Source organism: Camelus dromedarius, chromosome 22 (genome assembly GCF_036321535.1).
Source record: "Camelus dromedarius isolate mCamDro1 chromosome 22, mCamDro1.pat, whole genome shotgun sequence".
Lineage (NCBI taxonomy): Eukaryota > Metazoa > Chordata > Mammalia > Artiodactyla > Camelidae > Camelus > Camelus dromedarius.
In genome coordinates, this window is record NC_087457.1 from 32,089,436 (window position 1) to 32,115,022 (window position 25,587).

The 25,587-nt window shown below is 51.6% G+C and overlaps 1 protein-coding gene across 1 annotated transcript; it reads left to right on the top strand.

Annotated features, from left to right (window-relative positions):
- Positions 1 to 1,475: 1,475 nt before the first annotated feature.
- Positions 1,476 to 23,797, top strand: XKR5 (XK related 5). Its single transcript, XM_031440368.2, has 7 exons — positions 1,476 to 1,558; positions 3,386 to 3,569; positions 10,264 to 10,445; positions 11,250 to 11,459; positions 12,960 to 13,129; positions 17,518 to 17,629; positions 21,201 to 23,797. The coding sequence occupies exons 1-7, from the start codon at positions 1,501 to 1,503 to the stop codon at positions 22,340 to 22,342; spliced, it is 2,058 nt and encodes a 685-aa protein (XP_031296228.2). The 5' UTR covers positions 1,476 to 1,500; the 3' UTR covers positions 22,343 to 23,797.
- Positions 23,798 to 25,587: the final 1,790 nt, after the last annotated feature.

A 25,587-nucleotide genomic window follows, 5' to 3' on the forward strand; every position in this document is an offset into this window, starting at 1 on the left:
GGAGATTGTAGAGGCAAGAGAGAGTGGGACTTTTGGCAATGAGGTTTTGTGGAAAGTGAAGCTGAAGGTATGGAAACCCAGAGTGCAAACCTGCTTCCCTGTATTGATTTAGAGGGAAGAGACTTCAAGGGTTTACACGGCATTTGACCATCTGTATCACAGAGCTCAGACTCTGAAATGGGGACAGACCTAGAAGATCAGAATTCATAGATCTGATGAGAAAACCAGAAAAGAGAAGCGAGTGGGAAGCTGGCCATGGGGAGGAGAGGGAAGCCTCTTAGGACAAATAAACATTACCTTCGATGAAATGAAGCATTTTATAAGAATCATATGGAAACTGTAGGGAATAACGAAAGATGTCTGACTTTGCAGTTTATTTTGATAAATGGAAAATAATCATGAGTTTTGTAGCTTCACTTGATTTATAGGTTCCTCTAGGTCATGCAACCCTATTTTTTTCCCCTTCAAGATGGTAAGTTCTTCAACTGTGACTTCTTCCACTGCGACTTCTTCCACTGCAGGGCTTTGGTAGGGAAGGAGGGAGTTCTCCACCTCGCTAAACCAGTGGGATCAGAGCAGCAAGATCCTTTGGAAGTGGCAAATCTCTGCCTCAGGGATGGAGGCAGAAAACTCCCCCAAAATAAAAAGGAGGGATAGTTTGGTTAATTGCTCACTTTAAAAGTTAAAGACCCCAACTTCATCACTGGCATCACCATGTCTAAATACCACTTCTTCCTTAAATTATACAGTAGGTAGGTAGGTAGGTAGGTAGGTAGGTAGGTAGGTAGGTAGGTAGGTAGGTAGATTAGATAGATAGACAGACAGACAGACAGACAGACAATATCCTGTGAGGTTTTCCAGCGAGCAGTTTTACTTCTTGCACATTGGAATCTTGATTAACACTCAAGCCCCTGTGAAAAAAAAAAAAAAAAAAAAAAAAAAACCTTTTGTGGGAACAGAGATTGCGATGGATTCGAGGGTGAGATACAGGGAAAGACTCCAGTTAACATCTCCTGCAAGATTTCGGAAAGACTAATTTATGGCTCTAATCCAACTCCTTCCATTGACGTACATGTGCTCTCTGACTAGTGGTTAACCCGAGTGCCTTTCAGACGCCCCAGAGGCGGTGGCCAGTTTAACCACCTCCTGACCAACCCAGCTGCGGTCCCAAGACTCATAGTACTTTCCGAAGGCCCGTTATAAGGTTGAGGAACTGCAGAGAAACCGCTTCTGCGCAAATCAAGAGGCCGGGTCTAACCCGTACTTTCCCTGCTTAGGATTCAAAAAACACTGCCTCCCTCCCTCCCCATCTCCCCTCTAAGCCACTCAGGATAAACCAGAATGAGACACCTCACGCCTTAACGGCTCAGCCAAAAAGCATCCTGCAGTCGGGTCTCCGGCCGGAAACCTCCCCGACTCGGGGCGGCGGGAGGGGAAGGGGCGGGGGCCCGGGAGGCGGGCCGGCGGCGCGAGGCGCGGGCCTCGGGGCCGGCGCGGAGGATGCACGCGGGGGTCCTGGGCCTCTCCGCCCTGCTGCTGGCGGCCGAGCAGAGCGCGCGTGAGTGCGGGGCAATCCGAGGCTGGGCGCCTGCCATGCCCACCTCTCCGACACCCCAATCCATCCTGACGCCGGGGACCCACACACCACCCCGGCCATGGCGGCAGCCTGCCCCAGCCTGCGGCCAGCCCTGCGCGCCAAGGCACGCACGGTGGCCCCCAACCCGCGCAGTCCTTAGTGGATCCCCGCGAATGCATGATCCCCCGTGGATGCGTGATTCCCTCGAGGATGCATGGTCTCCCTCCTCCGTGCATGAGACCCCCTCCCCTGCGGATGCACGATTTCCCCCGCGGATGCGTGATCCTCTCCGGGAACCTGGGCTCGTGTATCCCGCCCTTCCCTCCATAAAGGCCTCCTGAACTCGGCAAAGTGCCGCAGGTGCCAGAGGTGCTGAATGCGGGCCCCGGTGCGCCCTGCTCTTCATGCCACCCTGCCGGCCTGGGGGGTCTCAGCGGCGGGGGAAGCCGCTCGGGGGCCGGGTTCGGGCGGGACGGGGCTCGGCTTCGGCGGAGCTCTGTAGGGCTGTTCAGACCCAGGCAGGCTGCTGCTGGCTGGGGACACCCTGGCCCTGCGGGGAGCGCGGTCTCGCCAGCCGAGGCGGAGCAAGATGGCAAAGCCTTTAAGCGCCTTTTCAGTTTGAACTTGTAACTCCTTCGGAGCCGGAGCAGAGATCTCCTCCCACTTCCGCCGGGCCCCCTGCAGACGCGCCTTCCTTCGCGCGATCCCCACGGGTCCAGGGTAGCGAGGTGGATTTAATGCGGCCCCAGCAGCTGGACCCCCAGGGCTGCGCACCCCTCCTCAGCACGCACGCACTTGAGGACCCTGGGGCGGGGCGGCTGGCTCTGAACTTTGCGGCTGCGAGAGACTTGTCGCCCCCGTGTTGGCGGGGTTCCTGGTGTGAACAGTAGTTCCTTTGGGTCCCCCTGGACACTCCCGCCGTGAGATTTCAAAGGCGCACAGAGGAGTCGCCAGAGTGAGCTCCCTCCAAAGCTCCCTGTCCAGCGCCCCCACCGAGCAGGGCCAAGACAAGACAGGACCCCCAGGTCTCAGCACCCAGCCCAGGTGGTCCTGCGGCCGTCGGCCCCTCCTCCCCAGCCCCAACCGGGAACGGCACGGGCCTCAGCATGCCTCAGAGTGGGCAGGGCAGTGACTCCCCCAGAGGCTTTCTGTGCCTGAGGGCCCTGGTTTGCCGTGTGTTGCCTGGGTGATGAGAGCAAGGAGGAATGGCTGTGCAGGCCCTGGCTCCTCCGCGCAGAGCTGCAGGGTTCCTGTCTGTACCTGGGGCGGCGCTCTCCTGCTACTGATCACAGCTTTATGTGCCGGTACATCCATTTTAAACTCTAACATGGGAAAACCCAAGCAACAGTCAAGAGAAACGATCCCTGTGAATCTCAGTACTGGACAGATGCAACCACTCACCTCTGTTGTCATTAGGGAGTGCAGATCCTAACCTAGATTTGTCAGACTCTTTCCTCTCTTACCGTATCCTACAATTCTCAAAAATAAAATAAATGAAGAAGCAGTCCCCCAACAGGAGGTTTAACAGTTCTGAGCACATACTAAGTAACAGGTGGTTGCTGTGCATGCTGTCCTGGGTGATCCAACAGTCCCTCTACACGACCACGGTGTCTGGTATCTGGGATCCTTTGGAAGCTCTGGCACTTTCAGCCTCACTCCCGTCTAGACTGCCTGCTGGCTCTGCCAGCTCAGGCGCTGGGTCCAGCAGACAGCCCTGCTGGCCGTAGGGGCGGGAGGCAGTGTTGGCTGGTCACCCAGGCACCCCCCAGCTTCCCACTAATGGTCTCGGGCTTCCTCTTTCGTCCCCAGGCCTCTGCACCATGGTTTACTACTTCACCGCAGGCCGGCTCCTCTGGGGCTGGCTGACCCTTTCCGCGCTACTGCCTGGCTTCTTGGTCCAGGGCCTGAGCTATCTGTGGTTCCGAGAAGATGGACATCAAGGTCACGGCTTGCTGGCGGTGCTGCACCTCCTACAGCTTGGCGTGTGGAAGCGGTAAGAACAGGCAGCCCCTTTCACCCCCGAAGCGTGATTTTGTACGTGCAACAGGGCGGTTCTTCTGCCTATGTGTATTCCATCCTAAGGGGCACAGAAGTGCAGGGTTGGGAGGATATTTGAAGCCAACTCTTTGAATCTTTGCTCTGATCTTGGTCCCCTCGCCCAGCCTGTACTTTCTTGAGCATCATCAGGGGCTCCTTCTAGAAAAAGGTGTAACCCTTCACAAACCTTTTCTTGACTTGGGCAAAATTCTGTCTTGCTCTTGTTTCAATTCATTGGTCAACCATTCCATGTAAACACCTGCTTCCTCAGTCCAGGAAGGTGGCACAGGCTTAACCACGGGCTCAGCAGTGGAATCGGCCTGGTAACATCTGTAACAAGCTTATATTGCAAAAAGAAGCCATTTGGGTGCCAGAGCTAATTTTTTCCATAAACGGGATGGGCCGAGTGCTCAGCAAGCTCACCTGTGGTCCACCACTGCAGATAAGGTATTGTTTTCACTGGGAAACCTCTCAAATGATGCAATGAATGTGAAATGTATTAGGAAACTAAAATGGTTAGTGAAGAGAGACATGAAAATTAGAAATTAGGAAAAACAACTAGCTGTCCATATCTCTTCTTATTTTAAAAAACGTTAAGGTGACTAAACATATAATTTTAAAGGACAAAAAAAAAAAAGAAACAAACAAACAAAAAAGAAGTGAGAAAAGTCAGGAAATGTTGGAAAAGATGATAAAGACAGAATACACAATTATTCAAGGTGAACCACAAGGTAACTCTGAGTTCTGGAACAGTCAGTGCAGGCATAAGAAGCTACACGGTTTGCAGTGTTTCTGAAATTAAAAATGAAGCAAATAAATGGAAATCTACTTCCTTAGAAGAAAGCTTTGAAACTTAAAGCAGAAAACAAGAAATCTGTTCCTCATCCTGGAACCAGCATATTGGGCTCTCACGAAGAAAACACTGGGTAATAGAGTGTCTTTAAGCAAATCCTCATAGAATTTTGCAAGACTGATTCCCAATCAGCGCCCGAAAAGCAGCCTTTGAGCAAACTGCAATTCAGCTAAAGTGCCTGTAGGAGGAGCCAATTCTCTTTGCACAATCCCAAACAGCATTTTAAAAGGGATCACTTTAAGTGACTTCATAACGGAACGCAGAATCCACTTAATATCAGAAAAACCAATAAAACACAAACCTTGTGAGGTGAAATAGCTTATAAAAAATGCAAGGCCTTAGAACATTAATGTATTCCTTTTTAAATTCCAAATAACACGGACTATATTAAGGTTAAGTGACTGTTCAAGACTGATTTAGTGACCACTTGTCTAAACAAAGTCACTTACTTTTTCCTAGTTTGTTTTTATACTTTCACTCTAATGCTATATGTTACCAACATTAAAAAAAATTGTAAGCCTATAAATCCATTTGAAAACAGCATGGGACGGCAGAAGAATACCTAACGCATCACATCCTCAGCATGTGTCTTGGAAGTTTTTCTTTAGTGAAAGCTAAAAGTTCTCAAAGGGAAAGCTGAGGTGAGCTTTAAGGATATGTAAGGCAAGCTTCCTATAGATGGGTGTAAATGTAATATTTAAAAGTTTGTAAAATTCAGCCCTATCAATAAGCACATGAGTAGATGCTCAACACCACGAACCATCCAGGAAATGCAAATCAAAACCACAGTGAGATACCACCTCACACCCACTGGGATGGCTACTATCAAAGAAAACCAGAAAACAACAAGTGTTGGCAAGGATGTGGAGAAACTGGACCCCTTGTGCACTGTGGGTAGAAATGTAAAATGGTGCAGCCTCTGTGGGAAAGAATATGCTGTTTCCTGGAAAAAATTACACATAGAATTATCATATAATCCAACAATTCCACTTCTGGGTATATATCCAAACAAACTGAAAGCAGAGTCTTGAAGATGTCTGTATACCCATGTTCGTAACAGCATTACTCACAATAGCCAAAACGTGAAGCAACACAAATGTCTATTGACAGGTGAATGAATAAACGAAATGTGGTATACATGTACAATGAAATATTATGTAGCCTTTAAAAAGGACATTCTGTTATGTGCTACCACATGGATGAATCTTGAGGACATGATGCAATAAGCATGCAGTAAGACAGATGCTGTATGATTCCACTTATATGAGGTCCTTAAGAGTAGCCAGAATCATTGAGACAGAAAGTAGAATGGTGGTTGCCAAGGGCCAGGGGAGGAAGGGGCGGCGAGTTACTGTTTAATGGGGACCGAGTTTTAGTTTTACAAGTTGAAAAGCGTTATGGAGACGGATGGTGGTGATGATTGCACAACATTATGAATTACTGCAAAGCGTTAATAATCTATTAAATTATGTTATTAAATTTAAATTATTAATACCACTAAACTGTACACGTAAAATAGTTAAGATGGTTAAGTTGTATGTTATGTGCATTTTATTTACCACAATAAAAAGAACTGGAAAAAAAAAAAAAAGTACAGCCATAGCGGAAACCTCAACTGTTCGCTGTCTCAGCTTTCACATTGCCAGAAAGCGTTCAGATGGAGAGAAGGATCACCATTCTTCACCTTGCGGGTCTATGATAGACTATTCCAGCTGAGGTGGGAAAGTCTGGTTTTTTATTTAAGCTGTTCATGAAAAGGGATTAGAGCTTGCTGAGAAACTTCATTCCGAAGACCGAAGTTAGTTTAATTAACGTGTTAACAAAGTCAATTTTCAGTTCACGCTGCCGTAGGGCAACTAGGTATCTCAGAGCACCATCAGCACGGCTTAATATGTTCGGTATCTATTTGTTGACATTCACTAACCTGTGTGTCACCAAAGGCGCTAGGGACACACGTGGTTAAGACACTGTCTGAGGCCAAATTGGGGGCAAAGCTGTATCAGAAGAACAAAAAGATGTTCACGGGATGCTGGAAACTGGAGGATTGCCACAGTGCATCCCTGGACCAGCGATATCTTCACCACGCGGAATTCATTAAAAACGCAAATGCTCGAGCTGCACCTGGACCCACATCACATCACGGCAAACTTCTCCTAGTTCTCCAAACACATCAGAAATTCTGGGCTGCAGCCCAGCACCCTGTCATTGGACAGCCCTCTTCGTGACTCTGATGCTGCCACTGTTTGGAACCACCACCCAGGCACAGAAGCCCTTGCGTGAGGGCTGAAGGATGAAGTGGATTTTAATTCACATGGGAGGAGGAAGAACTTTCGACCCAGAAAACAGCAACAGCTGTTGCAGAGGCAGAAAGAAGTGCCAGAAATGGTGTTTTGGGAACACTAGAAATTTATTGTACTGTGAGCGCAGGGGAAAGATTTTCAGGATGAGAGCAATGTGGGCTAAGACAGACTAGGCTGGACCATGAGGGAATTTGTCCACTAGGTAAGGGGTTTGAGACCCACTGGAAAGGTTTAAGTAAAGGAATACCCTGGTGAAATGAGGCCCTTAGAGAGATGGCTGTGGGACAGTGAAGGACATAGAAGAGAAGGAGGGTCCAAGGACCAGGCCAGCAGCCAGAGATCTGGGCGGGAGCTGCTGAGGACCCGGAAGGATGTGGACCCGGACAGAGGCAGCAGCCACGAGGACAGATCTCGCCAGAATTTGATGGGAGCTGGTGATCCAGGCGTTCCCACTTCCTGCACCCACCGTGCCTCAGCTTTCACTTGGATTCCCCCCAACCCACCAGCTTTCCAGTGATCCCAGCCTGAGTTCCTTCCCTGCAACGGGTCCAGAAACCCGGTTCAGAAAACCAGATGAATCGCATTCCCACTGGTTCTCCGTCTCCCAGAGGGAAGCCTAGCTCCTCAGCTGGACCAGAAGAGGCCTCTGCTGTCCAGCCCCAGACCAGACCACCTCCTGCCCCGCTGACCCCACACACGCTCCCTGAGCTTCATCTCCGTCCTAAGCTTGCCCATCCCTCCTTTACCTGACCTGGCGTCCTCTCTCCTCAGACCACTCCCACCCTTCTCATTTTGTCACGTTTTTCTTCCTACTTAAAACTTTACACGTGCATATGGCTTTCTATCCACAACTGAATCTTGGGCTCCTGGGGGACCTCCTTCATTTCGTTTGCGCTTTCTGCCGCCTCCAGCAGGTGGGAGCAGCCCAATAAGGATGCTTATTGAATGAATGGAGGTGGTGGGGAGGGAAGGAAGGGGACCAGTCTGTTGTCCCCAGGATTCCAGACCAAAAGGGAAGCTCCCATGTTTGGCTCCATATGCTTTTTCTTAACATTATGTTTGGGTCAGAGATCATGGCTTCAAAGACTCAGTAAGAAATCGGTTCCCTCCAGGATTCCAAATCATGAAAGAGGAAAACTGTTTTTCTCAAGCTCCTTTCCTGGGCCCTCCATACCGCGAATAAAGCCATTTCAAAGAGGACCCCCTCTGCTTTGGCTGCTGTAGAAATGTTGGCTGCAGATCAGAGGGAGTGGGTGTCTCAAGGGACTTGAAAGGTGCTTCAAGCTCTGATTCAGGAGTCAGTAAATTGAAATGAGTTCCAGTTTTCCTCCACTTGGACAGAAGTTCTCGACCCCACCTGGACTAGGGGGGCACTCCTGCTCCTGCTGCAGGTGGGTGTTGTGACCACCTTCTTCCTGCTCATGAGTGGACCCGGGGGACACATGGGTGGAAAAGGGGGAAACTGCTGCAAAAACCAGAAGTCCCCAGCACTCGAGTGTCCCCAGGGAGTCGTGTCGTTTTTATACAGGCACGATTCTCAAGGTGGCAAGGGATGGGGCCCCACAGCCCCTCCGGTGGCCCTCATGAGATGGGAGTGTCAGGAAGGGTTTCTAGGGTGGCTTCATGGGACGGAGAGTGAAGCAGGAACACTTCCTAATTTCTTTCTCTTGCGCTGACTCCTTTTCCTGGGCACAAGGAAGGTGGACCCTCCTTGGGGAGCTGGTGTGTCCCGGTGGTCGGGCAGCCCAGTCTTGCAGACCCCACGACGATGCCCGCCCTTCCTGCTGGCCAGCAGGGCAAGCTTTGCCTCCCGATGAGAAGGCTGCATGGCAACTGGCCACCCCCAAACCCGGCAGCCTCCTGTTACACGTCTGCTGCTGCCTGGTTTCTGCCCGGGATGTCGGCCATCCTTCTCGGAGGGTGCTCTGCCCTCCTCACTTCCTGCTCCTCTCCTCCAAGCTTTCTGCTGGCTTCTCCTCGTCCAGGCCCCTCAGTGAGAACAGTCCCCAGGGTCCTGTTCCCACGGTCTCCTCTGGTCCCCTGGTCCCTGCTGTCTCCCTGTTCCCGAGTCCGAGTTCATCAGTGGTAGCTCCAGAACTCTCTCTTTGTGTCCCGCAGTCCTCAAATCCTCACCTCGGAGGACAGTCATACCCCCAGCCAGTCCGGCAGCCCCATGGTTTTAACACTGGCTTATTTCTGCCAGCAGCATCACCATTTCCAAGTCGTTCACTCTTGAAGCCCCAGAGCCATCGGTTACCCTCCCTCACCCTCCCTTATCAGTCACCAGGTCCTAACCTTCCCCCAATATTTCCCTCACCTGCACCTTCCTTTCCACCCATAATGCTCCTCCAACTTAAACTTCATTAGTTTTTATTCATTGATTATTGCTGGAATTATAATATTAGTTTCTTCCTGATTTTCCTTTCTTCACTAAGCACACACACACACAGTCCTACTCCAGGCTGAGATAACAAGATACCACAGACTGGGCAGCTTACAACAGACATTTATTTCCCCACAGTTCTGGAAGCTGGGAGCTCCAAGGTCAAGGTGCCCGCAGATGGGGTTCCTGGGGAGGTCTCTCTTCAGGGCTTGCAGACGGCCACCTTCTTGCTGTGTCCTTCTTGGTGCATGTGAGCAGAGAAGGACCTCTGGTCTCCCCCCTCTTCTTACAAGGGCACTAATCCCATCATGGGGGCCCCACCCTCGTGACCTCATCTAACTCATCAGCTCCCAAAGTGCCCACCTCCGAGAACCATCACACAGGGTCAGGGCTTCAACATACGAATCTGGGGGACTATGTTCAGTCTCTAATACACACACATACACACTCATCCGGTACCCCAAACACAACGTACATATCTCTGCCAAATTCAGCTTTCCAGAGCAAAATCCAGGCCCCATAACCTGCAGTTCAGGGCCCTGGTGTACCTCCTGGGCCCCCTCAGCCCTCCCTCCCCTCCTGTGCCAGCCACCTGGGTCTTGCCAGGCCCCAGCCACTCCCCCTCTCCTTCTTTGTGCTGCTCTCGGCCTGTCCTGCTTTCAGAGGCACACGAGGTTCTACACTCTGTGAGGACGAGGATGAGTTTTCTCACCTCCTTATGGGCTAAAGCAAGGATGACAGTGTACCTAGCAACACACATTTATCGAGCAAATTAATTCCCATCCCAAGAGGCTCTGGAGTGGGGGAGGGGTTCAGGGTTAGCCCCAAACTTTGCAGAACTCAGAGAGAGCCCTCAGCAAGCCTGTCTGGTTCAGGCTCCTGACGCCCCTCCCTTCCCACACGTGCACAGTGTGGTCCACTGGCCAGGCCTTGCTGGGCAGGGTTACCTGCTGCAGCATTTGGATTAGAAGCTCTGTCTTCAGCCTGGAGTCAGAGCTCAGGGGCTCCAGTGTGGAGAGGTGATGGGTTCATCCCCAGAATGCTATCTGAAAAGGGGGGTCTTATTTGAGCTGTCACAGTGTGGTTCTGAGTCCCAGCGCCCTCCCCGCTCCAGGCACTGGGACGCCGTGTCCACTGTTCCATCGAGGGAAGGGGAAGCCTCCGGCCGGGGCCAGCTGCTGCTACAGGAGGCCGACCTGTCAGCCCTGCGCCTCTTGGAGGCTCTGCTTCAGGTCGGGCCCCACCTGCTGCTTCAAACATATGTTTTCCTCGCCTCGGACTTCGATACCGTGCCAGGTGAGTAACGTCCACACTAACCACAGACTGCCCAACTTCTCCCAGCGGACAGAAACCAATGCCTTATTTAGCCAAGACCAGCCATCTAAGATTTCCCCTGTTAGGGAGAATTAGGGCAGCCCAAGTTCACTATAGTACAGAAGATGATGGTTAATACTGGCTTTTGTTTGGGGCGATGAGTTCCCAAGGAGTTAGCTTCCTCCATGGGGGTCAGTCCCTGAGACAGAAATTGCAGATAGTCACATTACCTGAAGGCACCTTGGGAAGGTACCACATGCTGCCACTCAGTGAGATCAGTGTGTCCGTTTTTCAGGGGGACCAACTCAGCGCGGCCAGAGGCTCAGGCCTCAAGAGCCGTAGAAACAGAACAAGTGAGGCCCAGCAAGCGTGCGTCTCCCGCTGGCACTCAATCCGGGGCACAGGCTCTCTCCTACCGCCTGACACCATTGGCTGTCCTGGTCTTATTTCCTTGATTAAACCTCCTTCGTGTGGGGTGGAGGGCAAGTACTTTCAGGATGGAACACCAGGTTCAGAGCCTTTAGGATCTGCTTCATCATAAACCAAAGGACTGAAGGAGCCATGACTTGGAAGCTTTTCTCAAAGGGCGACCACAGGGGAGCCCAGCCCACCGGCTGGGGAAGGGGCCCGTGTGTTGTGCAGAGGACACTCTCCTGCCCAGCCTTGTTCTCCTGAGCACAGGCAGACGTGCGTGTTTGCACAGAGGTGATGGTGCCCTCTGTGAAGTCAGATTTTACGAAGAGGCTAGGCGTCCTGTAAACACCACTGTTGTCCCTTCCCTCCCAGGGCTGAGTGTCCTGTGCTCCTGGTTGGCGCTGTCCTGGGCCCTGGTGTGCTACACCCGCCTCCTGGGCTCCATGAAGCCAGGCCGCCTCTCCATGTCCTGGACGGCCCTCGGCTGCCAGCAGCTCTGGAGGATGGGCATGTTGGGATCCCGCGTCCTGAGTCTGGTTCTGTTCTTCAGAGCTTACCACCTCTGGGTTCTGGTTGTCGGAGGTAAGCTGTGCTTGTGTTCCGAGTGTCTACTGCTGTGTGGTGAGTCACCCCACAACTTGATTCCTTCAAAAGAACCATTTGTGATCAATATCCCTGATTCTGAAAGCTGGCCAGGCTCCGTCCGGGCGCTCTTGCCTGGGAGGGCGGGCCTCACACTGTTGCAGCGGGCCCACAGGTGTCTGGATTCAGAGGGAGGTTCCACCAGACTGGCCGTTCAGACGTCTGGCACCCAGGGCTTCTCCACCCTTTCTCTTCAGCAAAGCCATCTGGAGTCAGATGTAGCAGCTGACAATTCCCACAGAAAGCGGGTGCAGACTGCCAGTCCTCTCATTGCTGGCCCAGCTCTGGATCAGTATGGCTTCTGCTGTGTCCTACCCAGCACAGCATTCTCAGCCGGCCCAGGCTCAAGAACGTGGAGGAACCGACCCAATTCCATGAGTGTCCAGGATGGGAGCTGCGGGGGCTCTCTTTGGAGATACGCTCCCACAGCTGAGCTGGCCCAGCCCTCAAAGGACCAGCCAGCTCCAGAGCACGACTTCAGCTGCTGTGAGGGCTGCACATTCTGTATCATGGGCTGAAATCTTTAGTGAAGCTGTCACCCAAACGGAGAGAGGCACAGGGTCCCACCTGCCCTGGCCCAGGACAAAAACCTACAGTACGTACGATGCTGTTGCTCATAGACTCCAAAAGCCCTCTGTTTTACTCACATGCCAAACTTTGGCTATTTTCTCTGTTTCAAACAGGACAGCTCCACTGAACCCAAACTCTCCCTCAGCCCTCAGTCTAGCCGAACCTGATTTGACCAGTGATGACAGGGAGTCTGACTAAGCAGGGTGCTTGGAGGGGACCTCTCCCGGTCCCCAGAGAATATGGTCTACACAAAGGAACAGTGTATTCTGTTTAAAGAGAACTGGAGGCACCACGAAATACTTAGGTTTGAACCTAAAGCAAGCATTGATACACTTATTGGCAGAAAAGAGAAATTTTTGAAAGAAATTGTATTCCTAAAGAGATTAGCTTTTTAAAAATTCATTTAAAAAAACTGGTTCAAACCCCACTATATTATTCCTCTTTAATACAGACATAAATATTACAGCTGGGCTGCTGCAGATGTTTTCTTTGCATGTGGAGGGTTTTAGCCCTTAAAGTAGCGACTTAAAAATAGTGGGTCACCAGTTTCGTAACTGCTTCCTTAAACACATTCTGGAGCTAAGCGGTCATAAGCACAGAATATTTGGTAAGTGTTACCGAAGCTGGTCTACGCTCCTCCCTGTTAGGTCAGCTACCTGTTGTGAGGACCAAATGAGATACTATGTGCCAAAATTAAGTGTTGGTTTCCTGTGTCCCCTGAATCTCTTCTGGGTTTTCACCAACCCCTCGGAGTCAGATGTAGTCATAACAGAGAAGACGGTGACGGGTCCTGGGTTTCCGCATCCTTGCCCCACCCCCTGCCCGTCTCCCTGCACCGAGGACCCTGACCTCCAAGGCCTCCCCTTCCAGGTGCCCACTGGCTGGTGATGACATTCTGGCTTGTGGCTCAGCAGAGTGACATCGTGGACGGCACCTGGCACTGGAGGCTGTTCAACCTGCTTGTGGGGGCCGTGTACATCCTCTGCTACCTCGACTTCTGGGACAGCCCTTCCAGAAACAGGATGGCCACGTTCTACATGGCAAGTGGTGATGACGGGTTTCTTTTTTTTTTTCCATTTATTATTTTTTATTGAAGTATAGTCGTTTACAATATTGTGTTAATTTATGGTGTACAGCATAGTGATTCTATTATATATAATATATATATATATATGTGTGTGTGTATATATATATATATATATATTCCTTTTCTTATTTTCATTACAGGCCATTACAAGGTGTTGCATATAGTTCCTCATGCTATACAGTGGGACCTTGCTGTTTATCTGTTGTATATATATATATATATATAGTAGGTCAGGCCACTGACCGGGTGGAGGGCATGGCCCTGCAGCCCAGACCTCAAACGCTCAGCCAAGCAGGGAGAACATGGGTTTCAGCTCCAGCATCTGAGGTGTGATGCAGGATTTCTTCCTCATGAGCTTCATGGGAGGGACAGCTCCAGACTTTTCCCCAGTGCTCTCATCTGCCAAACAGCTGTTGCTGGGAATGACAGGTGACAAGAGCAAAGCAGAGCCTGGTGCCTGGGACATGCTGGCTGTGGGGTACTCTGAGAGCTAAATTATTTTAAAAAAATAAATGACAGGCACCTTCCCTGGTGTTGATGCATGAGCCCTGACCCCAAAAGAAAGTTACTCCTTTGGGGTAAATTGTGTTCTATTAGCAAAGAAAGTGTTAATGCTACTTTTTTTTTTTTTTTTTTTTTGCCTCAGAAGCAAAAAGACCACAGAATACACTTTCTAAGGAAGATGGGCTTGGTGGCTGCTTATAGTAGCTCTGTTTTTTAATGAGGAATGGTTTTGCTTATATGAGGGCACACGTGTCCCCGGGCCAAAGCAGTAACTTCTGGAGTCCTTCTTTCCTTGATTCATTCAACAAACGCATGAAGCATTTCTATTTGTCAAGGTTCTGCACTAGGACTTGTTCCCACCCTCCTATGCCTTCCTTTCCTCATCTTCTGGTCCAGAAAATCCTAGTAGATCACCTGTAACAGCTGACATTTGGGGCAGGATTGTCATGCACCAGACACTGTTCTAAGCTCACTTGTTTCTCACAGAAGGCAATGGGATGCAGCCCATTTTACAGATGCAGAAACTGAGGCACACAGAGGTTAAGTAACCTGCTGAAGGTCAGGCAGCTCCTCAGTCAGAGGCAGGATTCAAATCCAGTTGGTCTAACGCCACAGGCTGAGCCCATAGCCACCACAGCTGGACAAGTGGGAAGGGGCCTCGGGGGCCTCTGTGCAGCCACCCTTCAGCATGGCTGGCTGTCAGGGACACTCAGGGAGGTCTTCTAAAGATGCCAGATGCCTCATCGGCGATTCTGATCCCACAGGTCTGAGTGAGGCCTGGAGTCCGGCTCTGGGAGCAGGGTCCAGTGGTGCTGATGCAGCCTATTTGGGAAGTGCTCCCCTGTGCTCACTGCTCCTCTTCAGAGGTGGGAACCAGCCCCCATCACTTGTGAATGTCAGAGAGCCCGGCCGAGCCTCCTCCACCGTCACTGATTATTCACGTAAAGAGGCACAGACAGCTTCCTGCACGTGCGAGAAATGTCCCAGACACCAGAGTGTGAGAAGGTCCAGGCTCAGAGGCCGCAGGGACACAGCACAAGAATGCAACCCCCGTGACTGGAGAAATGGTGTTATCAAACCCCAGAGGAATTCAAGAGGCTGACGGAGGAGCAGGGCCTGGGAAAATCGGGGAAGACTTTGCAGCTGTGACACTGGAGCTGGGTCCTGAGGGACAGGACGGTTGGCCGGAAGAGGAGATGGGGTGGGGGGTGCAGAGGGGCACTTCAGGCAGAGCTGATGAAGCAAAATGAAGACCACGGAGGATGGGGGAGGCCACAGGAAAGGAGATGTGGACAGTACCCAGACAAACCCGGACACCAGTTAAAGGCAGTGATAACAGATTTTACTAAGTCAGTTGCAGCAGGGAAAGGGGGTCCAGCGTGGACTGACCCCGCCCTCAATTTGTGCAGAGGTGACTGCGGATTTTAAAGGGAGAACGGAGGTGGGGAACAGGGGGGCTAGAGCAGAGTGGGGAGTGAACAGGGTGCTTGATGTGACTGCAGCGTCTGGCTCGCAAACTGGCACTTTTCAGGAGCACAAACACACTTCCCCCATCTTCATGACCGAAGGCAGTGCTCACGCACCTTAGCGCCAGGAGAGAGAGACTTGCCCCCTTGGTTTGTGTTTCAGAGACAGCTCTCAGGTCCTGGAGAAGACGGCGCTGGGTGGTAGATTTCCAAGGGGCCGAGAAGGGATTTATAATTGCACGCTTTCTAAAGTAACTGCCCCTGAGAAGGGGCTCAGGGCCTATCAACCTATCACCAGATTGCGGCCAGAATAAACCAAGTGCACCCGGCAGCATGGAGCTTTCTTAGGCAGGAGCTTAACTGAGGCCAGGCCATTGCCCTAGGGACGCTGCCTTGGAGCTGTCAGAAACTACGTTTGTGTTTGTTCAGGGCTCTCAACGTGGGAGAGGTGGACGAAATCATCTCTGCTACGAGCCTACAGTTTGTATACGCCAAGGCTGAGGCCTCGTCGAGAAGAGGGCTTGGAGGAGCCTGTCTGAGTCAAGTCTGGTCAAGAAAAGAGTCTGCATCAGTGGAGCGTCACTGCATTTGTCAGGGTTCTCCAGGGACACAGGACCAATAGGATGATGCACACAGATATGGAAGAGGAGGTTTATTGCAGGAATTCACTCAGGCAGTTATGGGGGTCTGCCTTCCACAAGCCGGAGAACCAGGAAAGCCAGTGGTGATTCAGTCCAAGTCCAAAGGACTAAGAACGAGGGGCTCCGGCGTCCAAGGACAGAAAATGGACGTCTCAGCACAGGCAGAGAGAAAGAGAAATCCCTCCTCCTCTACTTTTTTGTTCCATGAGGACCCTCCGCAGACTGGACGAAGCCCACCTGCATCGGTGAAGGTGACCTTATTTACTCAGTCTACTGGTTCAAGTGCTAGTCTCTTCCTGAGACACCCTCACAGACACACCCAGACACACTCTTACCAGCTATCCGGCCCTCCTTTAACCCAGTCAAGTTGACCCATGACATCAGTTGTCACGGTGCTTGTGAGGTCAGCCTGCCGGAAGAGGGCTCTGGGTGGCAGAATCGGACATATTGTCAACAGGACACCTGCATCGTCAAGGAGTGGCCTCACCACCAGCGTGGAGGTGGGGCTATCCCGAGGTGCGTTAAGGCAGGCAACAAGGTCTGCTCTGCAGGTGAGACAGGTCACCCTAACAACAGCATGGAGGAGAGACTGCAGCGGGAGAGTGAAGACAGAGGCGACAGTCAGACCCTGACAGGAAGTAACGGGTTCAGAACCATGAAATGGCAGTAAGGACGGGAACAAGGCAATAGATCTGAAACAAACTTTAAGCGTTTGACTCAACAGGACCAGACGGCTGATGAGATGTGGGTGATTTAAGCAGAGAGGGAACGCCTCCAGGTTTAGCGGACTGGGCTGACGGGCAGTGCTGTGTAGTGCCGAAACGTCTGCTGAACCCTTGGAACACAGCTGTCCAGAGCCTAAGGTGTGGGGGGATGGGATTCTTAGGATTTTTAAGCAGCCCCTAATGCCATTTTTTATTGTCCCCTTATTTGACCTTTCTAGAGTAAAATAATGCCAGTGAGTGGCTGTGGCAAACCTTTGAAGACTTTTAACATAATCATATTAGTTTCGGGGTTTTTTTTTAATGTCTTATATACAGTATTTAAATATATTATCTTTGAATTACATCCAGTTTGTTTACTTAAAGAAATACATGTTTATATTTAACAACTGGAAAGCAAATTCATACGGCCACCTAGCTGTGAGAGCGGCCACTATTTGGGACCACAGAGGAAGGCCGTTCCGCCAGCAAGCCTGCCTCCCCTGCTGCCACCTGCTGGCCTCGGGACAAATTTACCTTGAAACAGGCAAATACTTGGGGAAAAAAATTGAAGTTGTTATGAAAGTTTGCGACTCTGGCTTACCAGAATTCAGTGTCACCATGAGCTCTGCAGATACTTTTAATTTTTGCATTATAAAACACATACACTCAGTTAACATGAGACTATGAAGCATATAAAGTAGGAAATAAAAGTCTCCTGTCAGCCCTACCGGACTCACCAGAGGGAAACCCCCACCCTTGTGAGCAGTGCCCTCACACGTCTTGGGGGTTTACAGGTCTGCAGATGTTTCGGTGAGCTGCACTGAGAACAGGGAGAGTCCCCCTGTGCCAGAGAGGCTCACTGGACCCTGACTCTGCTTCTGGGAGGCCCAGTCAGCAGTGGGAGCCCTGGTGGGCACAGAGGTCAGAGCCCCCAGCCCTGAAGGACGCTGCAGAGGACTGCAGGATGGGAGCATCCCCAAGGCCATGTGACCTGACCAGGTGTGGTGACTCTTTTTGGTCCCACAGATTATGCTGCTTGAGAACTTCCTCCTTGTGCTGCTGGCCACAGACTTTCTCCAGGGAGCGTCGTGGACCAGCCTGTGGGCCATAGCAGGAATCTTGTCTGGATTTCTGATTGGTAAGACCCGAAGTCACCTTCCTATCCCCTCCCTCCTCACCCCAACCTGCTTATTTACAATAAACTCACTCCAAAGGCAGGAAACGGGACTCAGAAGCAGTTGGTGGAGACCAAGGAGGCTCCCTGCACTGTGGGTGGCAAGGCCGTCCCCACCAGGGCACAAGAAACTGAATCAGTCTTCATCTGCCTCACTTGGCTGTGGTCAGAACCACAAACCAGCAGGGGCTGCCTCGTTGGGGGGTGCCCTCCCTGGAGCAAGGGCAGGGGTCAAGGACATGACCCCCCTCTCTTTTCCCACAGCAGCAACAAGGGATGGGTGGGGAGGGAGCAAAGCAGGGGTCTTCCTGACCCCACACGTGTGCTATAACTCAACAAAAGCCCTAGGAGAGGGGGCTGAACTAGCCCCAGCCTAGGAGGCACAGAGGAAGTTAAGTGACGCCCACGGGGTCGGACCATCCGGAAGCTGCAGAGCTGGGATTCACAGCCACTCCAACTCATGCGTCTAGCACAGGGCCTGGTGGTTTTAGATAGTCACTTACATTTCATGATGAATGAATGACTTCAAGGTGTGTACTTTACCCACCGTGTTAACTAGCCTGATTTAACACAGCAATGTGCGCTCCCAGGCAGAATTCCTCCCATGCACTTGGAAAATAAAGTGAGACGCACCCCTGCTGTCAGCCTGCCCCCCACCCGGCCCCCAGCAGGTCCTGGCTCAGCAATGACAGCGCCCTCACTCGGCAAGCCTTTGCTGTGGCTGCCCAGGACGGCACCTGCATGTCTCAGGCTGGTCCTTGTGCTTCTGAAGCTCAGTCCAGTGCAGAGGTTCCCCTGCTGTGTCCAGCAACTCATGGCCTGGAGCTCCTGTGCTCGCCCCAGAGCATTCCCGGACCCCATCACCTGCAGCCTGGAGGAGGCATGTGGGAGGGGAGGTGCCAACGGACAGCCCCGGCCCCTCACACCGAGGAATGGGTGTGTTATCGGGGAGCAGGGCCCTTTTACTAGTCAGCAGCCGGGGCTGGACTAGCCTGTGTGGGTAGCACTGACCAGGGAGAGGAAATGCCCTGGAGTGTCCAAGCATTTGGAGAGAAAGAGACTATCCCGGGACAGAGCAGATTCACAAACGCCGCCTCAAGCCACCTGGGCCTTGGCTCTGGCCCCTCCCTCAGCTTTCAGGGGCCGTGGCTCGCTAGGGCTTGCTGAGTCTGCCCTCCTTTTTCAAATTAAACTTCTTGTTCTTTTTGAGATCACTGAAGTTTTAAGAAGGCATACAGAGAACTCTACATCAATAAATCTTTTTGAAAACGTTTTTAACAGCACAAAGCAAGAAATGACACAAGGACAAGTAGTATGACTGGAGATGTGTGAATAGTAATTCACCAAGGAGATAGCTTTGGAGACAGATTTAGGAGGATGAATGGAAGATATTAAGGTCAAGAACAGGGAAATTTTTCAAAGTTGTGCATGAAAGAGATTGAGAGAGGAGAGGGAGGGAGGAACAAGGAGACGTCCCTGCATCCCTGCCCAGTCCCTGCAGTGGTGACTTCTGACAGAACTGCAGGCAGAACATCTGAACCAGGATACCGACAAGACCTGCAAGACACAGAGAATATTTCAGTGGCCATAAGGACCCTCTGATACTCTTATAACCACGCCCACTTCCTCTCACCCCCACCTGCTCTGTAATCCCCGACGACCCCTAACCTGCCCTCCATTTCTATAATTTTGTCACTGCCACTGCGTCACATGGCTGGAATGGTACATGTGCTCTGGGCGCTGGTTTGGTTCACTGAGCACAGTCTCCTGGAGACTCATCAGGGCAGCCCTTCCTTTGTGGCTGAGGCCGGGTCCGAGGTCTGGATGAGGCCCAGTCTGCCGGCCCTTGAAGGACATCTGAGTTGTCCTTTTCCACATCATCATTTGTACGCAGGGCACTAGTGTGCACATAAACGCAGAGCTGAGGACCCTGGAGCCCAGGTGAGAAGCGGCCAGCTCCCTCCCAGGGCCGAGTCCGCTGCTCCTGGCTCTGCCCAAGCAATCTTCCTGGGGGCCCGGGCGCTCGACACGTGGGGGAAGGGCCGTTGCAGCTGGGAGGCTGAACAGCTCGTAAGGACTTCTCGGTTCTCGGGAGGCCTAACTGAGCTCTGTGAGCACAGCAGGGTCAGAGGCAGAACGATTCCTCCCATCTACTTGACATATTTTTACCCTCCGATTAGAAAACCAGTGTTGGTCATCATTCCAAGAATGTGTGATGCTCCTGGGGGCCGCCTCGCTGGCTTCCCCGCCCAGTGTTGCTCCAGGGAGGAGGGATTTTCATTCTGTGTGTTTACTTGGGGATGGGGGGGCCAGGTCCGAGGGTCAGCACCCCAGGCTCAGGAGGCCTGAGGGGCTCAGACAGAGCCCAGCCTGCTGGTCCTTCTCCCCGGCTTCCTGGGGTGGCCCTGGACAGCATCCTCTGCAGGAAGATGGGGTGTAATTATCGTCAGAGGAGCACAGGCTTGAAAGTGTCTGGCTCCCATCTTGAGCCCCCTGACAAACATGTATTGAGTACCTCCTGCATGCCAGCCTGGGGCTGCAGCCAACACCCCTGTGAACCACAGGCCTTGAGGGAAGTCTGTCTTCGTTGAACACATGTACTTGGGACGTGCAGGGTGGAGGGGGAGGCTCACTGTAGGGTAAGGCCTACAGTTGACTGTGAGGACTCAGAACCATGTGTAGAGGTGGTCTGAGCCATGCCCTCCCCCCAGAGGCAACACACGGTCACATCACGTGGGAATTCTGGCTGCATTCCCCCAAAGACACTCCGAGAGGGTGCGAGGGGATGTCTGGAGGTTCCTCTAGCTCCACTGCTATGATTTCCTGGCCCTGTCGATGCTTCCCCGGCTTTGTCAGGTTTCACACTCACTGTTTATAACAAGCGCCCTGAAACCAGGCACTTGGTCCAGTACAACAGGAAGCTGGAAATAACGTGGGAGGATTGCTGGAACGCTCTGTTAAATAAATTATTGCTGTAGTCAACACTTCTGATCAAAATAAATTAACCTGACAACAATGTGATTAAGATGTTTGTGCACAAAGGAAGTATTGCTGTTGCTCATGGAAATTCCTTGATATCTGGGTCTTGTTTTTGAAATGACTCCTTACCTACCCCTCCCCTCACTTTGGAGTCTGTCACCCGGCGTGTGGATGGTTGATTTCTGAGTATTTGATCCATCCAGCTGTTTGAAAGTAGAAGTAGCATTTCTACCAAATCCCTCAGTCACACATGCACACACACGCACACCCAGTACTTAAATGGAGCCTCCCTCAGCAAAGATGTCATAGAATGCATAGGATTTAAACTTTATTACATTTCCAAGACTAGAAACACCTGCAGCTTCTGGGAGCTAGAGTGTACCTAAATCTTCCCTCCAAATATCCAATTCTGTTGCTCCAACAAGAGTCCTGTTTTGAATTCCAAATGATGTTACTCCACTCAAAATTCTAGAACCTGGAATTCTGCAAACCCCAGGGAGGATGCAGGACTTCAAAGAACATAACCTTGGGCTTTTTTTTTCTTCTTCTTTTGTAGGCGGTGCCTCGCTGGTAATTTATTACAACCTGCTACATCCTAAATCCACAGACATCTGGCTCAGCTTTGTACGGAAGTCCTGCGGCGTTGTGGGGAGTGATAAAGCAGAGGGAGACTCTTCTCCCGGGGCCCTGGGTCCAGCTGGGGAGAGACCAGAGAGCCAGGGCACAGGCCAGGAGGAAAGTTACGAGCTACCAGGTCTGGGGAGGGCCCCCAGCCCACAGTGGGGTCCCCCAGAGGCCGGGCTGGAAAGCCAAATTGCTGGGGAGGACTCTTTCCTCAGTCACCACCACTGGCTGTTGGTGAAACTTGCCCTGAAAACAGGAAATGTGTCTAAGATCTACGCAGTCTTTGGAGAAGACAATCCTAGCCATTTTTGTTCCGTTACGTGGGGGGTGAGCCAGCACTGCAACCAGCAGAGGAAGCCCTCTCTTCCCCAGCAAGAGCTTCCCTTGTCACCCCTTGAACCTCTAGCCTCAGAGAAAGGCTCTGAGTCTCAAGCTGCCCCGAGAGTGGAGGCTGACCTGTTGGAAACCTCAAGTTATGTCTCTTTTGCCAGCAATCATTATGACAGAGCTCCTGCCCAGAGGCTGTCAGCTACACAGCAGGAGGGCAGCCCAGGGGAAGGAGCCGGGGCTGTCTCTGAGGTGCAGGGGAGGGGTGCAGATGGGTGGCCCAGTGCAGGGGAAGGACAGGACAGCTCCACGCTGTACTTCAGCGCCACTGCAGAAGGGGCCATGTCCTCACACCAAGAAGGTGGGCCGGCAGCTCTGCAGATGTCCCGCTCTGGGAGGAGAATGGGAAGGCACAGCCCCACCCAGCCTGCCTCACCTCTGCCAGCCACTAAGCCCTCTCCTGTCACCATGGCCAACATCAGCCCGATCTTAGGCCCGGGCTCAGGGAGAAGCGTCCATCGCAGGGCAGGCTGCCCTGGCAGAGCCCCGGGCGGCTCACAGCACGGGGTGCAGCAGGAGCCGGCAAGTGACCTGAGCCACGCAGCCACGGCCGGCTCACAGACCTCACTGCCGAAGGTGAGCCTGAGGCCCGCAGACGAGCCCTGCCTCACCTCCACCCCCAAGTCCGAGCCCACCCACAGGGGCTGCAGCTGGAGGGACAAGTTTGAGGCAAGCTTCTTCATCTGACCAGTCACAGGGGAGCAAGAAGCGGGCCAGCGGATCAGGCTGGGCACTGGTGTCGGGATAGGAGGCATCACACTTCTGACACGTCCACCTGAGCCCCCCCCACCCCGACCTCTACTCGCACAGCCAGAGATGAGGGCAGCCCCAGGCTAGAGTCCTTCCCAGATCGCCTGCCGACACCACGCGCCACGCCTATGCACGGAGCCGTTCTCCAACAGTGCGGGAGGTGGAAGGAAGGCTTCAATCAGTATCGGCTGCTTCTGTTTACAAACTACATGTTCCTTTTCTCTCTCCTGTGGTTTCTAGGAAACTCAAAGGTAAAACCCAGAGTCCTATTTTATTCTGTGTTCTTGTTACAGCTAGCTTCTGACACTAAGTGATTTTATTAACTTCTCTGTTTGAAAATGTATTTTAACTACGTTATTTTATGAAATCTCGTGATAAGGTAATGCAAGCCCTGTCTGGAAGTAGAAGAGAAATGTGTACTTAAAGTATCACTGTAAACAAAAACGCAGGTGTCATTGTGAGGTTCCCTTGTCTCTTTGGCAGAACCTGACTGATATTCTGTAAAACCCACAGTCCTTCCTGCAGGCTGGCCTGCCAGCAGTTACTAGTCAGAGCCCTCTTCTCCACTACTGGCTTCAGACTCTGTCCCCTTTATTTCCAAACTCGGATCCCTCCTCCATTCAGTGTGAGACTGTGATGTAAGCTCAGCCAAGAAGGGAATTAGTGCCCCTTACCCCTTTGCTCTGTTTCTTTCTAACTCTTCTCCTTAAAGATGCTATTTGTAGATAGTTATTTCCATCATTTTCAAGCCTTCCTTTATAGCTGGTTAAAGGGGTCCAATCAGAAACTATCGAAGCAAGAGACAGGGCACCTGGAGGGCAACCTGCTTGGTGCTGGTGCTTTTTACCTTTTCCAAACACCTCTGGGATCCAGGACAGTGTCTGAGCCTCAACAAGGAAGTGAAGAGTGACTCAGCTCAGTTCACACGTGGTAAGAGCTTGTACGTTTTCTGCCCTGAGCTCTCAGATCATCAGCAACCCGGCTGCCAACCACATAAACCAACCTGAGATAGCAAACGAGTGGCTAAGCACCTTTGTTAACAACAGGTAAATGCGAAGTACAGAGAGTTAATTAACAGGACAAAAGATGGCCCACAGTTACTGACTGTGCTATTACAGCACGCTCGTTCCTCCGCAGCCTCTCATCCAACCAGGAGCCTGGGCCTATACATTGATTCCTAACAGACCCCCACCCCATGCTCATCCTCCAAGACTCAGCTCAAACTCGGCCTCTCCAGAGCCCTCCCTAGCCTTGCCTGCCCCCGGCTGTACTCCACAGTTCCCTGCCCTCTAGTGACCTCTTCCTAAACTTGAATGAGCCCTTGCACCAAAGGCTAATTAAGAGTTGCAAATCCTGACCTGTGTAGCTCCAGGGCCCAGCACAGTACCTGGCACACAGCAGGCACTGGGACACTGGGAGGAGCTCACTCATCAGTCATGACTGAGTCACGAGGTGCGGCTTTACAGCAGGTCTAGTCCTCGCAGGCAGCTGTAACCAGATGCTATAACCTGGGGGCTTAAACAGAAGACATTTCTTTCTCACAGTTCTCAAAGTCAAAAGTCCAACATGAAGGAACTTCAAGGACTTCCCAGCTCAAAGTTCTCTTTTAGGTCCTGACCCGAGGGCTGGGTGTGGTGTGGTGAAAACAGATTTTATTCAGAGGCCTTCTCAACAGGGGAAGAGACCTCAGTATCAAACCCGCTCGACTCTGAACCCCATGCAGTCTCCAGAAGTGGGCTCCCCGGGCCCGGCAGCACAGGAAAGCCAGTCTTGGGAGATCTGACAGTACCCACCCAGGTCCGCACAGCAACACCCTCGGCATCCTCCACAAGCCCTAGAGACTTACTGCTAAGCCGAGCGCCTCCAAGCTGCGATGCAGCTGTTATAAATGTGTCTGCTTTTCTCTGCTTCCCTCACCCCTCACACAAGAGGAAAATAAAGGGATTTATTTTTATCTATCTAGTTTACTTACACTCTGGATTGCTGGTTAATATCTTTCCATGGCCTTTGCAGGCACAGTGACGAAATTCACTGCAAGTTCTTCTATTAACAAGCAGGAAAAAAGGAAAAAAATGTGTAACTCTCTGTGATGAAGGATGGTAATGAGACTCACTGTGGTGATCGTTTCACAATATGTACAAATACTGAACCATCATGTTGTACCCCTGAATATAACGCGATATTTCAATTATACCTCAATAAAAAAAAACAAAAGAGAAGCAGAGAAACAAGAACGGAAGCTTTACATCTCTGCCCTCCTCTGACATCAGAAGAGAGCCTAGAATGAAGACAGCTTTGAAGATCTTTTATAACACACACGGGGTGGTCAAGGGGAAAAGAATCAGATACGATGTAATGAGACTAAGTACCTTCTTTAAAAGCAAGTGTATTTGTCAGCTTTGGATGCAAAGCAAACAGCATAGCATCTCAGTGGCTTAAAACAATAATCACCTTTCACTCAGGGGCCTGGGTGTCATCTGGGGGCTCCTGTTCAGGCTGTGGGTCAAGGTCATATGTGCTCCACATCCCAGGGTTAAGGGGCAGTGGACACGTCGGCCAGACACTCCCAGAGGGTGGCTGGAAAGGTGACCACTGCCACGCCTGCTCATGTTCCGTGACCTCAACAGGTCACATGGCCAAGCCCAAGTTCCGTGGGGTGAAGGAAGAGCAGTGGTCTGCCCCAGCAGGTGGAAGTCCCCCCTTCCCTCCTGTCCTGTTCTCCATCTCACAGTCCTGGACTTCACAGCTGTCAAATCTACAACAGCAGAAAGAGTTAACACACATTTGCCAAAGGGATTTACTGAAATTACAAATCCAGAGATAGATTCAATTCTCCTCCTCAAGTCTCAGCATTTATAACTCCAAAGACGTGTGTAACATCCATGCCCTAAGGCATCTGGTTTTACAAGTCAAGAAGAGATCTGACACACATTTCCTCACCCCCTGTGCAGAGGTGTCACAGGGCTCCCTGACTCATGTTTTGGGGTCTTGTGTTGGCCACTTTTTCTAAGTTTTTCTTCCATACTCCTTCCCTTCTCCCTGCCCCAGTCAGCCTACCAGTTCCTAAAAGTCAGAGGTCTTCACAGTCCTCAGAGTGAACCCAGAGGAGACCCAGAGAGCCGGCCCTGGAGCAGGGCGCTGTGTGGAGACCCAGATGGGAAATCCGGCTCCCACATCAGCCC

Bases quoted from the DNA above. Each gene is read 5' to 3' on its own strand.
- XKR5 (XM_031440368.2), top strand. From the start codon at position 1,501: ATGCACGCGGGGGTCCTGGGCCTCTCCGCCCTGCTGCTGGCGGCCGAG. The intron at 10,446-11,249 runs GTGAGTAACGTC...CTTCCCTCCCAG, and splicing joins GGACTTCGATACCGTGCCAG to GGCTGAGTGTCCTGTGCTCC. The intron at 11,460-12,959 runs GTAAGCTGTGCT...CTCCCCTTCCAG, and splicing joins CTGGGTTCTGGTTGTCGGAG to GTGCCCACTGGCTGGTGATG.